The sequence below is a fragment of the Anabrus simplex genome, chromosome 2, assembly GCF_040414725.1.
Source record: "Anabrus simplex isolate iqAnaSimp1 chromosome 2, ASM4041472v1, whole genome shotgun sequence".
Lineage (NCBI taxonomy): Eukaryota > Metazoa > Arthropoda > Insecta > Orthoptera > Tettigoniidae > Anabrus > Anabrus simplex.
Window position 1 is genome coordinate 375014145 of NC_090266.1, and position 18960 is coordinate 375033104.

Sequence of the window (18960 nt, forward strand, 5' to 3'; positions counted from 1 at the left end):
GTTCCAATAATTACATTCCCTATATATCTACCTGCAGTGCCAGTCATCTCATCAATAGATATCAAAATCTTATTGTCTGCTACACTGTGTCGTATTCGATTTGGAGTATCTTCGTAGCAATGCAATAAATACTTTTATCGCAGTGTTGATTCTGTAGGAACAGATTTCTTTGCATATTTCTCCAGGAAGTTCTTGAAATGGGGATTGTTCACATTGTTTAAGGGGCCATAGACGTGCAATATTATTGCCCAATATCGGGGTTTGTGCAATATAATTGATAGTGTGTGTTTAATATTGAAGGGTTGTGCAATATATTGTATGAAATAAAAAAAAGTTTGAAATATATTGCGCAAATCGCAAAATACTGTGCCGTGTGTTGGCAATATTGTGCAATATCCCTTCCTCCCGCCAGCTGGTATCAACAAGTGGGGGAAAACGTATCGTGATGGCAGACAAACAGGTGGTGAAAAAGTTTATTTTGGAGTTTATCGAAGCATACCATGGCCTTCCGGCTCTATGGGACGTAAAGAGCAAAGATTACAGCAATCGCGTTAAAAAAGATGAACAGAACGAGGTGCTTATTGAGAAATATCGCGAAAAGTACTCGAACGCTGACAAGCAAGAAGTTTTTTTTTTTTTTTAAATCAGTTCTCTGCGCACAAACTTCCGGAAGGAAGTGGAGTGGAGTGGCTTCATGATACAGAAAAAGAGTGTTCACCAAACAAAATACCGGCATGGACTGAATATATATTGCCACGCATATTGTACGTCTATGACCGCTTTGCACAATATACTGCTCAACCATCAATATTATCTTCACACGATTCTATTTATTGCACAAACCAGATTGTTGTGTAATAATATTGTACATCTGTGGGCAGCTAACGATATATTGTACAATCCATTTTGCGCAATAATATTGCACGTCTATGGGCACCTTTAGAGGAATGTTTGCAGACATCATCATCTCACAAAGTTCCTTTGAAAAATCCGAACATCTGTCCATTGCTGAAGATGTAACAGCCTTATAAAATATCAAGTGCTGCCTCTTCTTATCGACGTCTTGTCGTTTGACATTGCTGCTGTGTTTTGCAGTGTTACAATGTTGTTGCACATTAAAATGTTTTTTCAGCCACGATTTTACTTCACACAACTTCCAAAATAGAACTAAACCGTCTGTACAGAAATATTCTTCTCCGAATTCCTTAACAAAGCTCTGTAACTTAACACTAGTGGACAACGTTTCCTTACAAGATATTAGAAGATATTTGACAGTTTTCACTTTACAATGGCAAAAAATGAGAGTATCCTCCTATTCAATACATCATATATTCCGTCATTAGACGGAGCAAACAAATTCAAACATGTTTCGGCTCGCTTGAGCCATCTTCAGTGATAAAATTAGGGGGGTTGGAATAATTTACATAATATAAGTTGAAAAAATGCTAAAAAACATAATGAAAGAGCAAATGAAAAAACAAACAAAAGAGAGCCTAGATGGAAACAAAATTAGCTCAAATATACAATATTTACATCAATATGCAGAGTAAAAAACAACTTATTGCGACAAAATATAGATCATAATGCTACAATACTATTTCATAGGGACATGTTTCGCTTGAATTTCAAGCATCCTCAGCCTATATAATCATCTCAAGGTTAAGACCTGTCATATTTGATTTGATTTGCAGATGTGATACCAAGAAGTAGTTTTGTGAACATTAGTTCGCATTTGATAAATTGAAGATGATACTGCATAGCTACAGCTGTCGAACTGCCGAAATATGACCAAAATGACGTTTCTACAAAAATAGCTTAAAATATGACCTTAAGACAAAAAAATAGCCAAAATATGCATTTATATGACAAATAAAAATCACTTAATTGTGACTACAATCAACTGATTTGCACCAATATCCATCAGGCACAAAAATAGAGACAAAGAAAAAATATGTCTTTTCCTAAACATCCGAGCCCTAAATAACAACAACATTAAGGGAAACACTAAGAGTAAAAAACACCTAAAAGTGCGGTTCAGCATATCGATGACCTAGCCAGGGCGGGGGCATTGCGTTAACGGAGTAACTAGCCAGCTGGACTCATGCCAGCGACAGAGTACCAGTACCAACCTGCATTCTAGGCTAGAGTGGAGAGAAGTGAGGAAATCTCTAAGATAAATTCCAACAAGATTATAAGGATTTAAACAGAATTTAAACATAAATGTTGATACATTTCTAAATATTTTTGAGGGTGATGTGATAGAATCTAATCGTATTCTTTCAAGAATGAAAGATTTTTTTCAGGGATAATTCTGATACCATGCTTATTTTTAGGCAGTTTATAAATGTATTTATTCAAAATTAGTTTAGGCAGACTGAAGAACCTAACAGTTATAAATTACAGTAATGCAAAATTTGATTAAAGAAAACCAAAACATATAATGTTCAGTTCTTACCTTGCACCGCGCTGTCATGGACTTATGAGAGTCGTTAAGGACATGAAGAGGGAATTCTCTTGATCGCACCTCACCATGGACAGCCAGTGGACTATTTTGCATGTCTTTATCAGGAAGCCATAAGTTAAATTCAGCAAGCCAATTCTGAAGGGTATTGATGGGCATTATACATAACACTGTACGTGCCTTCGTGTGCCTCAAGAACACATCACAGAATGACACAACCTGAAACAAATTCAATCGAGTAATTCTAGGTACAAACGATCCAATTAAAAGAAGATAGCAACTAAACACATGAAAGTAATATTACCTTAATTCAAATAAATATATCCATATAAGAATCTGCACACAAAATATTAGTAAATTTCTATGCCCTTTGATTACCCAGTTCTTCATTTTTTAAATTTTTTTTTCACAACTGGCTTTACTATGAAGCTGATTGCCGTTCACTTTTTGAGAAGGGAGCTTCGTCTCAATTTCTTACTGTTGTTAAACTCCTATTGTACCGTGACCCTGGAGGGGTTACGTTTGAAACTGCTTTATGTCTTGTATAATAATAATAATAATATAATATAATATAATAATATAATAATTATTATTATATTATTAATAATTATTATTATATTATTATTATTATACAAGACATAAAGCAGCTTCAAACGTAGCCCCTCCAGGGTCACGGTAGAATAGGAGTTTAACAACAGTAAGAAATTGAGACGAAGCTTCCTTCTCAAAAAGTGAACGGCAATCAGCTTCATAGTTCTGCATTAGACTCAATTTAGGGCACATTAAGCAAGCTCAAAATAATTAACAGCCAACCTGGAAGGAGTGAAAGGAATGAACATTCAACAATAATTAGAATAGTGTCAAGAAGTCAATCATTTTTTTTAAAACCTTTTAACTGGAAGACAAACAGATATTTTTAGTGTAACTGAGTTGAAACTTTTAACAACTATTCCAATGAATATATATAGTTTTTTAAGTAGGCGAACTATGTATTCATCCTGTCTCATTTCATCAACCCATTAACCCCCACATTGTTTAAACATCATTTTAATTTAATTTATATTCAAATAGTTTTTCAGAGGAACAATGTACCTGAAAATAATGTACTCAGAAACTTAACAATTCACCTAAGCTTAACCCCTCAGCATCGACCTCTATGCGTGGTATAGACCCTCTTTTCTTCCGTAGCCGCCGACCTCTATACGTGGTATAGACCCATACATGGTTTCGCATTTACGGCTATAGCGTGAAGAGTTTTCGTGTTATGGATATGCAAATTGTTTTGTTTCCAAGAAGACATTTTCGGGTTTACCGGTGTTGTAAAAAAGAATTGAAAATCGTTAAAATGAAGTTGTTTTTTGCAAGGATAAATATTTGTCCAGTAAGTCTGAGCACTAATCTCTGTTTTATTTAAAAGTATGTTTGCTTCATTCTTTCGCACAGAATAAAATAAAGAAATGATATTCGGAGAAGTTTGTCTTTTCACGTGATGTTCTTTGCTCTAATTTTACATTAAGAGTGCGGTTTATTTATTATATTTGTCTTTATTTCTCAGCTTATAACATTTTCGTAACTCTCCACAAGCGCACTGTGTAGGCATGAGTTATTGCTGCTTTCTGTCATACAATACGAGAAACAGTTGTTCGTGGTATATGTCTCGTTTGAAAGACGATGTCTCGACCTTTTATCTGAAATATGTTTCGAGTTGGTTTGTTTCGTCATAAATGTTATTCCCTTCATTCAATTTCGTCTTGCTGCTTTCGGTCTCGCTGCAGCTTCATCGGTCCGTGTGACGCGCCGCGCTCAGCCGTGGTTTGACTGACAGTAACGTGCTTTAAATATTGTATAATTCTGATGAAAGTTTAGTCGGAAGTAGCAGTGACAGTATTAGCAGCAGTGATAATGAAATAGATGATGTGGCTGTAGCGGATGCAGTCGTAAAAGATGAGAGTGACGATAAGGAGGAACCAGTACTTGGAAATTTTGTGTGGGAGAATATGGATAATTATACAGGTCAACGGGAAGTTTTCAACAGTGAATTCTGATTCCTGAATTCTCTAGTAATATTCAGACAAGTCAGAGGGACAAACATTCAGCAGTTATCTTATTGGGTTCAGCTGATGGAAGGTTTGTTTACAAAATATGCTCGCTCGGGTGGGGAGCGAAATATTCAATGCCGGCGCGCATCAGATGATACAGTTCCAAGGTTGCTGGAAAGATGTTTTATCAGGAAATTAGCACCCAAGAGTGAGAAATCCAAACCTCAGAGACGTATCGTATATTCAAAACACGGCGGAAAGAAGAAGTCTGTGCACTGCTGCCAGGAGTGTGACTTGGGTCTCTGTCTCGAAGAGTGATTCGAACTCTTATCACATGAAACTAAATTACTAAGGAAATGTGAAACAATTATGTAATTATCTGCATGTACATAGTTCTATCATAAGGAATTCCAAATTTTGTGAATATCGGGCTACTCTTATACTTTTAGTAATGCTTGAAGTGAATCAATGTATTTCAGTTGCGCGTAGTTGAAATCTCATATGGCCGCGGGATAGGAAGCTCTTTAAATGGCTGCGACGCTGAGGGGTTAAGAACAGCTGAAGATGTTCTCAAGTGAGAACGAAACATGTACTGTATATAATTAATTAATTTGCTAAAAAGCAAATAAAAAGTATCAAAAAGGTGGAAGATTTTCAATTACTGTAAGTCACTGTGATTAGAATTTGATACGGAAAATGAAGCTGATTACTTGCAAATAAGCTAAAATCAGAAGAAATAATAGAATAATCAGAAGGCTGGAAAAACTGTCAAAAATAGGGAGTCTCCTGCCTGAATTGAGAAAGTTGGGAGGTATGCGATGTCCATTCATGCACAATTAACTCTTATAAGTCTTGCTCTGGTTGTGGTGAAACAGGTTGTGGTCCATAGTTCATTAAAGGACTGTGTTGTAGCTACTTAATTTTTAATGCGTAAGGAGAAGAGAACTGTTGGTGATGTATTATTATTATTATTATTATTATTATTATTATTGACTGTTTTGCGACTGACCTATCTAAGGCATTTGATGGGGTAGATCATGGGAGACTACTGGCAAAAATGAGTGCAATTGAACTCTACAAAAGAGCGACTGAATGGGTGGCTATATTTCTAGAAATCAGAACTCAGAGAATCAGAGTAGGCGAAGCTTTATCTGACCCTGTAATAATTAAGAGGTGAATTCCTCAAGGCAGTATTAGTGGATCTTTACGTTTTCTTATATATATATATATATATATATATATATATATATATATATATATATATATCTATCAATGATATGTGTAACGAAGTGGAATCAGAGATAAGGCTTTTTGCAGATGATGTTATTCTGTATAAAGTAATAATTCAGTTGAATCGGGTTTTTTTTTAAACAGCACATATCAATAAATCTTAGTTTGGAGATATCCACTTAAAACGTACAGTGTCTCCAACAAACTATTATTACCAGGCAGAGCTACCGGAAAAAGCAATGCAGTGACGTGTGTAGTTTCTGCAGAAAACGATAGATCTATACTTAAAGACTGTATTACTTGCCTTAACTCAATTGTGGCAAAATCTTGACATGTGTCTTTTCAAAAAAAAAAAAAAAGGTTCAGTTACAAGATTGTGAGCAACTGCAAAATGACTTCGATAAGGTTGTGAGATGGACAGTAGGCAATGGTATGATGATAAATGGGGTTAAAGGTCAGGTTGTGAGTTTCACAAAGAGGATAACTTCTCTCAGTTTTAATTACTGTGTTGATGGGGTGAAAGTTCCTTTTGGGGATCATTGTAAGTATCTAGGTGTTAATATAAAGAAAGATTCATGGGGGCAATCACATAAATATGATTGTAAATAAAGGGTACAGATAGATCTCTGCACATGGTTATGAGGGTATTTAGGGGTTGTAGTAAAGAAGTAAAGGAGAGGGCATATAAGTCTCTGGTAAGAACCCAACTAGAGTATGGTTCCAGCATATAGGACCCTCACCAGAATTACTTGATTTAAGAACTGGAAAAAAATCCAGAGAAAAGCAGGTGATTTCCGACAAAAGAGTGGCGTTACAAGAATGTTGCAATGTCTGGGCTGGGAAGACTTGGGAGAAAGGAGAAGAGCTGCTCGACTAAGTGGTATGTTACATGTAACTAATCTCATGATTAGACCCATATTGAATTTGCTATAATATGCTTACAATATTGTGATTTTTATTCCACCTTTTCAATACAATTGGTTTTATGTTGTTAGATCATAATGCTACAATAATATTTTATAGGGACATGTTTCGCTTGAATTTCAAGCATCCTCAGCCTATATAATCATCTCAAGGTTAAGACCTGTCATATTTGATTTGATTTGCTTTGACAAATTAGTGCTTAATTATAATTCTAAAATTAAGTAATAAAATATATAAACATAGGAATTTATGAACATATTAATAGTTTAACAATATGAATTACTATACTAAAAATTGGAATAACCGTTAATTCTAAAGATATTGACGTCCAAAGCACAGTATCTTCAAATTTTGAAAATTTGGCTAAAATTCTTTCTCAAAGTTCTAGTTTATTAAAAATAATTGTAATTTGACTTCTATGTTAAAATTTGAGTCGTAATTATAGTTAAAACTTATTGGTGTCTGAAGATTAAAATCTTGGATATGTTGGAATTCAGCTTCAAGTTTTAATTTTGAGGCTTGCTACTGTAATTTAATATTTTTGAACAGTAAAATGTTGAATTAGTTAGTTTCATCGAACTAGTCTTGTTTTTACGATCAGATTTTCCGTTGGTAGTAGTTTGTATTTATGAGGGTTTTAGTCAAAAGGGATGTCAATCCAAAATCTTGAGGAGTTGATTTGTTTCTTTCATAATATTTGCTAGTTGTTTTACGCCGCACCGACACAGATAGGTCTTATGGCGACGATGGGCAGGAAAGGGCTAGGAGTAGGAAGGAAGCAGCCGTGGCCTTAATTAAGGTACAGCCCCAGCACTTGCCTGGTGTGAAAATGGGAAATCACGGAAAACCATTTTCAGGGCTGCCGACAGTGGGGTTCGAACCTACTATCTCCCGAATACCGGATACTGGCCGCACTTAAGCGACTGCAGCTATCGAGCTCGGTCATAATATTTGAATGATGGTGCGTCCCTTTGACTGCTACTACAAAACCTTGTGGACTTTGTTACAGTACGGTGACTGTTATCTGTTGCGGTCACATTTTTTCTACAGATATTTGTAACATGCTCCCCCCAGTTAAGATTCTCATTTATAATTACACCAAGATTTCTTACCAAGTTTTCGTAGAGGGTAATTTTACCAGATCAAGTTAGTGGAGGAATGGTTTTTTTTTTTTTTTTTTTGTCACACTGATTTGTTTCATGTATGTATGTATGTATGTATGTATGTATGTATGTATGTATGTATGTATGTATGTACAGTCCTCAGCCCAAAGGCTAGTTGGATCCTCAACAGCTCCACCATTAGCTGTCATAGATGGCCTAGGCATCACTGAAGAGGTGTACTAGGTAAATGAGGAGCGAGGTAATTTCCTGTTGCTTTCCTCACTGTGCGAGAAGTTGCTATCATATATCACTCTGTGAAGCCCACTAAAATGTATGCATCAACCTACCCTATGAGCAACATTTTCAAAACCATTCATAGCAGGGACTGGCTGCATTAGGAATGGCATTACTAGCATTGCTCATCCCTCAGGCATTTTCACACTGTCATAGCCAAGGATAAGAATGTGACAGATTAATGAAAATAGAAAGCAAATGTATCCCAATATGAAGACTTTCCAACTGACTGAAGTATTTTGTTTCATATTATAGCACAGCTGTAACAGCAACTAAAAAATATCAAGTTCACCAACATCATCAAACAACAAAACACAACAAACAAAAAATGGTAAACTTGAAACAGGCAATAAAGTAATCTTTCCACCTATTCTTCATATCCTTGTCCAACTCTTGTGCGAATCTCTCCCGACTTTTTTTTTTCTTTTCCTCATTTACAACTTTTTTTTTTTACAGGTTTTTTTTCTACTAGTTGCTTTACGCCGCACCAACACAGATAGGTTTTATGCCGACGATCGGATGGAAAGGGCTAGGACTGGGAAGGAAGCAGCTGTGGCCTTAATTAAGGTACAGTCCCAGCATTTGCCAGGTGTGAAAATGGGAAACCATGGAAAATCATCTTCAGGGCTGCCGACAGTGGGATTCAAACCTACCATCTCCCGAATGCAATCTCACAGCTATGCGACCATAACTGCGCAGCCAACTTGCTCGGTTCTCACCAAACTATCACATAATTTATATTCAATTATGGTTCAGCATTACCTACCTGCAATGTCTTGCCAAGACCCATAGAGTGGGCCAGAATGCAGCCAAAGCCTGTAGAAGTATTGAATCTTTCTATTGTTTCTACAACATTGTCATACAAAAATCTGACTCCTCCAATCTGTAAAAATTAAATGAGCATACACCTCAGATATCACTGGCAAATTTTCATAAATCAAAGACATCAAAGAATCACAAGGGTATTTATAAGTTAGGTGGTTTGTTTAGAAGGGTTGTGGGGAGGTTTATTCAGAGAAAAGGGATGGACAAGGGGGAGGTGATGAGGGTACAAGGAGCTGGAAGTCAAGTACAGAGGACAAAGTTGTCAGGGTTACGCTGTAAAAGTAGTATGTATAAGGAAAGGAACAGAATTAAGAAATTAATTAGTTATATACTTACCAGATATTGTAACAGGAGTTGAATCATGGCTAAGAAGTGATTTTATGGATTGTATATAATAAACTTCATACTAAATTCCATATTTACATTGACTATTCACTTTTTGAAGAGAGATGTTAGTTTCACCTTTCAATACAAATTGTGATATACATTAAATCACCAAGGATAACACGTCAAGTTAAAATGAATGACATGTTTCGTCCTCCTCCTCATGAGACATCTTCAGCTACATAAACTTCAATTATAAAAATATACATATACTGTATGAATTTAAAAATAGCACTGTGTTGCATTAAAATTGTATTTGGAAATTTGTCAAAAATTCATACACTGTCTTAGGTGCACAAAATAAATATGTGAACAAAAATGCCATCATAAAATAGAACACTGTCACAAGATACATGCAACATAATGAGAAATGCATTAAAAACGTGCATCTTCAACTGATATCATGAGAACAAAGGTGTTGAACCAATGTCACCTTGAGCAACTGTAATTGTTATACAAACTTTTAAGATATAGGTAATAAACAAGTCATGTTGATGGAGTCCAAAGTAGCAGGGAACACTTCTCATGATGAAAGTGAATGACTGTTCTAGAAAAATCTTAATGTATGTATGGATTGAATGAACCAAGTCCAGAAGAGGACTTGACATTGGCAATTGTAAAATGATGTTCCACCAAACATAAGAGAGTCTATAGAGAAAAAAGAAAAAAATACTACTACTGTAGAGTGAAATGGGAACTGAAAGGAAAATGCCCACACTAGTCCCTCCCCGCATTCTTCCTCTGCCTTCCCTCAACAAGGCTGCTCCTCAGCAACCACAGTTATGTTGCAGTCAGTCGAGCACAAACATGGCAGCAGAAAACAGCATATCCAATAGGGCTGGGGGGGAGTAAATAGTATGTTTCAGCATCGCTTAGTTTGGTTCATTTTTCTTTGCGGTTCCCACTTCATTTCAGTTTTCTTTTCTTCTGCCTTTTTCTTTAGTGACTCCTCTTTTATGTCTGGTGGGACATCATTTTACAATTGCCAATGGAAAGTTCCCTTCAGTATTTGGTTCATTCAATCCATAGTTACATTAAGATTCTTCTTGAAAAACTGTTTTTCACTTTATGAGAGGCATTCCCCACTACTTCTTAAAAGTTTGTATAACAATCAGAGTTGCTCAAGGTGACATTGGTTCTCAATACCTGTATTCTCAATATATCTGATGAACATTCAAAGTTTTGGCACATTTCTCACTGAGTTGTGTGTGTCTTGTAACAGTGCTGTAGTATTTTATAGTGGCATTTTTGTTCACAGAGTTATTAAGTGCACCCAAAACAATGGAAGGATTATTGACAAATTCCCAAATTCAATTTTAATGCAACACAGTGGTATATTTTCATTCATATATGCATATTTTTATCACTTAAACTTATGATGTAGCTGAAGATGTCCCACAAGAGGAGCAAAACATGTCCAACATTTTAACATGACTTGTTATCCTCGATGATTTAACATATATCATGATTTGTATTAAAAGGTGGAAGTAATACACCTTAAAAAGTGAATGATACTATGGATGCAGAAATACTGTCACAGAATTGAGTGTTTATTGGAGAGACAGCATAAAATTAAATGCAGGGGTACCGTATTTCACCGCATGATTGTCACATTCCTCTATTTTCAATACAAAAATTGGATTTTAAATTTTCATTGCATAATAGTTGCATGTTCAAATTTTGTTCAAAAAGCTGCTTAAAAGGTAAACAGAACTGCAACATAAATTGCTTATGGCTTATGGGTAGTTTAGCAACACAGTCATGTCTGTGACACGTCACAAAATGTATAAATAAATACGTAATACCAGCATACGTATAGCACATGGCTTATCAGTAGTTTGAAAACATGGTCGCGAGATAATATACAATTTATTCACCAGCGGCACATTATGAGTTCTCACTTGCAATACGTAAGGCTGCAAGTTATCACTGGACGGCAACATCGCCGGGAAATACAGACACTGCACATACTTGTTTTCTAGTGCGGCTTTCAAAACCTTGCAACCAGAGGTGCAATGGTATCAGAAAGCGCAGGCAAACGGCGACAAAATGAGTCACTGAAAATCTAATTCACGAGAAGAAAAAAAAAAGTTAAGATTTGTTCTTATAAATGGTAAACATCAAAATGAAAAAATGAAAAAAAAATCATAACATTGTCATGTAACCAGCCACATTCTTGTGGTCTGTTATTAGTACATAATTGAACATTCCAGTATTATGTACATCAGCCCGTACTGGGAAATTTATGAATAGGCACACCCCTCCCTGCTTGCAATCCTTGTATTTCACTTCAAGTGGACCTCTCCATGTCCTGGAGGTATACAGCTTTTTACCTATTTCAAGTATACTAGATACTCCTGCAGAAGTATAACTGCTCTGGAATGTATAGATGCACATGTGTGTTTGTGACTGATGTGATGTGCATGAGAATTTAAGTTTTATTGTTTTTGGCATGTTTGTAGAAATGTTTTTCTATTGAGTATTATAATAATGAACAGTTACAGACAGTAATTTACACAGTAACACATTAATATACGAAGCCTTTATTTGCGATTATGGATAATTATCAAAACTATTCTACGGGCATCAAGCTGAACACAATTGTCTTCAGCAAACAGTTCAGAAACAGAGCTGTGGAAAGAAAATTTTCAGTGAGTGAAAATTTGGTACGGGGCTGGCAGAAATTAAAAGACAATCTAAAAGCATAAACTATTCTAGATGTGCATTTGGAGGTCCTAAAACCGGGAACATTAATAAAAACGATAAAGATGTGTTTGTGTACCTCAATGAATTACGTAACAATGGCTGCAGTGTCATTTTCATTTCCCCTTGTCCAGCTCCTGCCAGGTCGGGGTGTTGATGGAACTTCTCTACCATTGCCTCTCCTTCCACAACTCCTCTTCATTCATTTTATTCCAGTCCTGTTTTCTTTTTCTTATACTGTTCTTGACAGAGTCCATCCATCTTGCTCTGGGCCTCCCTCTTACCCTCCTTCCTTCTGCCTTAGTCTCCCGCACTTGTTTTGGTATCCTTTCCTCCTGCATCCTCATAACATGTCCAAACCATCTCAATTTATTTTTCTCCATCCTATCACTCTGTTTTTCTACCCCTATCTCTTTTCTGACTTCAACATTTCTTACTCTGTCTCTCCTTCTCTTCCCTACCATACTCCCCAGGAACTTCACCCCACTGGCCTGAATTTTACTCTAATTTCATTGTCAAAGTCAAAGTCTCTGAGGAAACATTAATATATGGGTATAGTACATCTTGTACATTCTCACTTTATATTTCACAGGAACCTCTCTGTTCCGGACAAGGTTTCTTACATTCTGGTAGAACATATTTCCCGCTTATACACTTCTGCTGATCTGCTTATCCAACCTTGCATCTTGTATTACATCACTTCCCAAATATTTAAAATATTCAACAACCTCAAGGTTTTGTCCCCTGATATAAAACATTCCTTTTTCCTCCCCTTTCTCCTCTTGTCATTACCGTTTTTCTCTTCTCCACATTGACTTTCATACTATATTTCTCAATATTGTCATTTAAAGCCTCTAGCTGGGTTTGCACTTCTGTATTATTGACTCCCCAGACCACTATGTTAACTGCAAACAACAATATTTTTATATCACCTCCATATCTTGCCTTTGTTTCCTTTAGAATTTTATCCATAACCATTATAAACATAATTAGAGACAATACACTTACCTGCAGTTTGGTTTCTAAACCAATCTGTTCTCTCCACTGGAGTCTGGATACAAATGGACCAATTCTTATTCATTGCTTTCACAAGTTCCCTTGACTGCCATCTACATCCTTTTCTTTCCCGAGTTTTCCACACCTTTTCTCTATTAACACTAGCGTATGCCTTCTCTATATCAAGGAATAACCATCACCAGATCTTTTCCATATTCCCACTATTTTTCCATCAGTAACCTCATGGTAAATATAGGGTCTATCATTGACCTGCCCTGTCAAAATCCATACTCTTCTTCTTCTTCTTCTTCTTCTTCTTCTTCTTCTTCTTCTTCTTCTTCTTCTTCTTCTTCTTCTTCTTCTTCTTCTTCTTCTTCTTCTTCTTCTTCTTCTTCTTCTTCTTCTCCTTCTTCTAAATTTCTTTCCACCCTTCCTCTCATCCTCCTCCTTATTATTCTCTGCAATATTTTGGATACTTGTGACAACAGTGTAATTCCTCGATAATTGTAACATACCTCCTCCCGTCGACTTTCTTAAACACTGGTATTATTACATCTTTACACCAATCATCAGGTACTTTCTTTTTCCTCCATACATACCTTGGCAGCCTATATAGCCAAGGTAGACCGATAGGTCCTGCTGCCTTTATCATTTCCACACATATTTCATCCATCCCTGCTGCTTTCCCTGTTTTTATTTGTTAAACAGCCATTTCCACCTCTGCCATTGCCATATCGCTCTCCATTTCTGAATCATCCTCATTTACCACTACACTAACTTCTGCATCATTTCTCACATTCAGGAGTTTATTGAAATAATCTTTCCACCTATTCATTGTCTCCTCCAGGTCTGTTATCACATTTCCACTCTCTTTGCTTGTTTTGTGCAGATTTTTTCTTTCCTCTTATTTTTTATCAATCCATACAACATCCCTTTTCCACCATTAAATCCTTTTCCAATTCTTGTGTGAATCTCTCCCAACATTTTTTCTTTTTCTCATTTTCCACTTTTTTACACTTACTTTCAATTTCCTGATGCTTAATCTTACTTCCTTCCTTCCTTCCTTCCTTCCTTCCTTCCTATCTCTATTCAATTCTTTCCATGCTTTCTTCTTTGTTTAACAACCTCCTCCACATTTTCATTCCACCAAGGTGTCTCCTTTTCCTTCACTCTCCCCGAAGTTCTACCACAAACCTTCTCTGCACAGCTTACCAATATGTTTTTAAATTTGATCCCTGCTTCTTCTATACTTTGTATTTCTGATATAGGGACATGCTGTTTTAATTCCTGCTGAAATTTCTGGCGAGTTCTTTAATTTTTTTTAATTCCCATACTTTTATTTTCTTCTGTCTTCTTTTCTTCTGCAGTGTACAGTATCATATGAAATTTTATAAATGAAGGCATTGGAGGTAGCGAACAAACACAACATTCCCACAACTCAGTTTAAGGCGAGTTATAGGTGGGTTATGAGGTTCATGCAACGACACTATATCAAAGATTGCCTGCTGATTACATAGACAAAACTGTACATTTTCATAAATTTGTCTTGTTTGAACCAGGAAACTTCATACTTACTTTCTCAAATCAGTCATGTTGATCAGGTTCATGTCTTTTTCGATAAGCCTTGAAATAACACTATTGCACTAAAAGGATAACCGAGTGTATGTATGAAAACCAGTGGCAGTGAGAAATTATGATGCAAGGCAATGCTTGACATTACAGTTGACGGAAGGAAATTGCCGCCTTACATCTTCAAGAGGAAAACTATGCCTAAGCAAATACAGTTTTTACATGGAATTCATGTACGAGTGCAACCAAAGGGTTGGACAGAAACAGAACTCATGGTGAAAACTGTGTGGGATAGGAGACCTGGTGCACTACTGAAACAGCTGGCTCTGCTGGTTTTAATAGTTTTCGAGGTCATCTCGTGAATGAAGAGAACCAACTTCTCAATGAAAACCAGTGGCCTAACATCTACTATGCAGCCATTGGACATATATAATTAACAAAGCATTTAAAGACCACTTACGTCGATTTTACAACAAGTGGCAATCAGCAATTATTGACGCCCACTGGAAATATTAGGTGTCTATCCTTGGACTTGTTATGCTCAAGTGTAATGAAGAATTGGGCCCTTATACCTCCTGAACTAGTCGCCAAGAGCTTCAAACGGCTCTCATTTCGAATGCACTAGATAGATCTGAAATTGATGCAGTGTGGTAGAGAGACGAAGAATATGATAGTGGTGTGAGCAGCGGCGAGGACGGTACATCAGATACCGAAACCAGCAATAGCGACACTGAAGATTTAGAGTAAATTGTTTACCAGTAAGTCCGTATTTCATAACAATGCAAGAATATTTTGCAAGGGTAATATTTTAACTTGAATGCTCAATCAATGACAATAAGTTTATTTATATTTTCAGACTGGAGAAATGTTTGCCGAACTGTTGGGAATAAATTATGAATTTTGATTTGGACTATTTTAATTATTTTGACAGAGAGAGATTTATTAAAGAAATAAATCGTCCGTCCTCTAATGAGGGTGACCATTTGGATCCGGAATACAGTTTCAATTTCAATGGAGTTTAAAAATATCAAGAAATGAAGATTTAATCGTTGAAGCTGTTATCTTATTTCCCGGGGTTAGTGGGGGAGAAATGTCAATCACGTTCTCAGGTACAGATGGAAGTGAATGATTTGCAGAGAGTCCCTCAGTATCTGTATTACTATTTTTTCTAACTCGCAGAATGGAACTTGCAAGTTTTGTAGGAAGTTTGATGTCTGACTAGGGAGGGCGCCTCTTGCTCCGAATAGCAGGCCTCTGACAATCCACCGATCGATAGGTATTTTATACTTAGATGAAAGGTAAGGCAAGCATGGAATATAAATAGCTTGCTTTTCTAGGTCCACATCCCGAGACTGATCCAGGTCCCTTTCAAAGCGAATGGTGGGATCTAAGACTATCGCTTTCATGTCCTCTCTGTTGATGGCTACGATGTCTGCCCTCCGATTAGAGTCATCGGTAGAGATGCAGTGAACCTCCTCGTGCACCTCCCATCCACGCTGTCTCAAGCCTTGAGCAATCGACGATCTTACACGGTGGTGGCGGTGGTTGCGCATTAGTTCAGTGCTCCGGCAGAATCCCAGCACATGTCCAAGGGTTTCTGTCTCGTTCCAGCCATTTTGGCGGCAACGGGTTGTGTTGAATGACCTACCGGGAACTGACCTGACTGCGGTGAGGTTGCATGTCATCTTCACTGCATTCATGTATTCAGAGGAGGACAGAGGTGATTTATGAGTCATCCAGGAGTTTGCTTTCGGGCAGTCTGAATACAACACTACTCCTTTTCCTTTATGTGGTAGCTGACACCACGACTGAAAGGATCGATTTCTCATAATTTCGCGTAGTTTCCTTCCGTCAATCTTTGGGGGGAGACTTTCCTTTTTTATGTCAAGTCTGTGGAGTGCATACACTTAAGTACATGAGTATTACTTACACCTTAAACTTGTATCAAATACAATTTTGTTATACCGTATTTCACGGCATAATCGTCACACTTTTTATACCAAAATTTTCGAAAAAAATTGTAGGGTGCGACCATTATACGATGAATATTTAATACCAGTATTTGTATTACTCAAAAAATGTATTTATAACTAAATTGTATTTGATACAAATTTAAGATGCACGTAATACTCGCGTTTATACATAAAAATAATTAAAATAGTCTAAAACAAAATTCATAATTTTTTGCAACAATTCGGCGAACGTTTTTCCAACCTGAAAATAAAAATGAACGTATTAAGTTAATTAGTCATTAATTTGAGTATTAAAGTTAAAATATTACACTTGCAAAAAATTATCGCTTTGTTGTGAAATGCGGACTTACCGGTACGCAATTTATTCCAAATCTTCGGTGTCGCTATCGCAGGTTTGGCTATCTGATGCGCCGTCCTCGCCTCTGTTAATACCAGTATCAGATTCTTCGTCTCCCTGCCACACTGCGTCATCTTCGGAACCGTCTAGTGCATTCGAAATCCCAGTCCTTTTGAAGCTCTTGGAGACTAGTTCAGGTGGTATAAGATCCCAACTCTTCTTCACCCACGAGCATAACAAGTCCAAGGGTGGACGCCTGATATTTCCGGCGGGCGTCAATTGCTGATCGCCGCTCATCATCCACTCGTTGTAAAATCGACGTAAGTGGTCTTTAAAGGGTTTATTGTTACGTCTAGTGGCTGCAAAGCAGATGTTAGGCCACCAGGAATGACTATCTGTCGTGTCTTATTTGTAGTGAGAATTTGCTTCACTTCGTTCACGAGGTGACCTCGGAAACTATCTAAAACAAGCAGAGCTGGTTGTTTTAGTAGTGCACCAGGTCTTCTATTCCACACAGTTTTAACCCAGTCCAGCATGAGTTCTACGTCCATCCAACCCTTTGGTTGCACTCGTACATGAATTCCACGGGGAAACTGTATATTCTTAGGCATCGTTTTCCTCTTGAAAATGATGTAAGGCGGCAACTTTCTCCCGTCAGCTGTAATGGCTAGCATTGCCGTGCATCGCAACTTCTCACTACCGCTGGTTTTCATTAATACACTCCGTGATCCTTTTAGCGCAATAGTGCTGTTGCGAGGCATATCAAAAAAAGATTGGAGTCTGATCGGCATTACCGATTTGAGAAAGCAAGTAGGAAGTCTCCTTGCGCAAACGTATGACAAATCGGTGAAAATTTACAATCTTGTCCGTGTAATCAGCAGGCAACTTTTGGCTTAGTGTTGTTCTCCTTCGCACTGACAGATTGTGTCGTCGCATGAACCTCTTAATCCACCCACGAGTCGCCTTAAACTGAGTTACCGGTATGTTGTGTTTGCGCGCTACCTCCTGTCCCTTAATTTGTAACATTTCATATGATACACTGCAGCCATTGTTACGTATTTCACTGACGTACCTAAACACTTCTTCGTCAATTATAGGAAACTTCCCTGTTTTAGGACTTCTAAACGCGCGTCTAGAAGGGTTTGTGCTTTTTAGCTTGTTTTTTACTTTCTGCCAGTCACGCACCAACTTTTCACTCACAGAAAATTTTCTTTCTGCAGCTCTGTTCCCGTGCTGTTCAGCGAAGGCAATTACGCTTAGCTTGAAGCCCGCAGAATAGTTTCTATATTTACCCATAATCGCTTATAAATGCTTCACACGTTAATGTTTTGCGATATAAATGACTTTCCGTAATTGTTCACTATTAAAACAAATTATTTCTGCAAACATCCAAAACACAAATTAAAAACTTAAATTCTCACGCACACATGTCTACAGTAATCACGTAAATCTGAAACAAATAAATGCATCTGTGATCTGTCCATTCCAGAGCAGCCAATACTGTTAGGCAGCAAGGAAGCATGCAACAATTTATCAGTTTAGCTCGTTGGTTGCGACACACTACTGCGCTTGCGCAAAGCTCGCAAACCGGAGCTCTAGCTAGCGCGGTGTAGATCTACTGTATAGTTGACTGTATTCCGAGACGTCAGTAACAAACATTCATTTTTTTCAATTTCTTTTAAACATACGGTAATTAGGTTAATATTTCTTCCCAGTTATTGATGATTTTACATTACATTACCGACGAGTTTATAAAATAAAACTTTAATAGCATTGGATAATAATTATCTTGACTGCTTGGATAAAAGTTTTCATCCCATGCCCGGACACTTATGACGTAGTAGTAAGATAAGAGTCTAGCGATGACAACTGAGACATCGTAAATAATTCGGCTGAATAATTCCGTGGAAATCTGCGTTATCGTCTTGGATTTCACTTCGTGCGCAATAACACAGGAGCCGGCCCCATGGTGTAGGGGTAGCGTGCTTGCCTCTTACACGGAGGCCTCGGGTTCAATTCACGGCCGGGTCAGGGAATTTTACCTGTATCTGAGGGCTGGTTCGAGGTCCATTCAACCTACCTAGCCGGTATTTCCTGGCGACGTTGCCGATAAGCGATAACT

The 18960-nt window shown here is 37.2% G+C and overlaps 1 protein-coding gene across 1 annotated transcript in view; it reads right to left on the reverse strand.

Moving 5' to 3' along the window:
- The window catches only part of LOC136863553 (uncharacterized), a 452780-nt gene that overhangs the window by 297083 nt on the left and 136737 nt on the right, over positions 1–18960 (reverse strand). The window contains exons 8-9 of the mRNA XM_067139933.2: positions 8818–8934; positions 2456–2680 (exon numbers count right to left, since the gene is read on the reverse strand). Coding sequence (XP_066996034.2) covers positions 2456–2680; positions 8818–8934 — 342 coding nt within the window. The remainder of the gene's footprint in view (positions 1–2455; positions 2681–8817; positions 8935–18960) is intronic.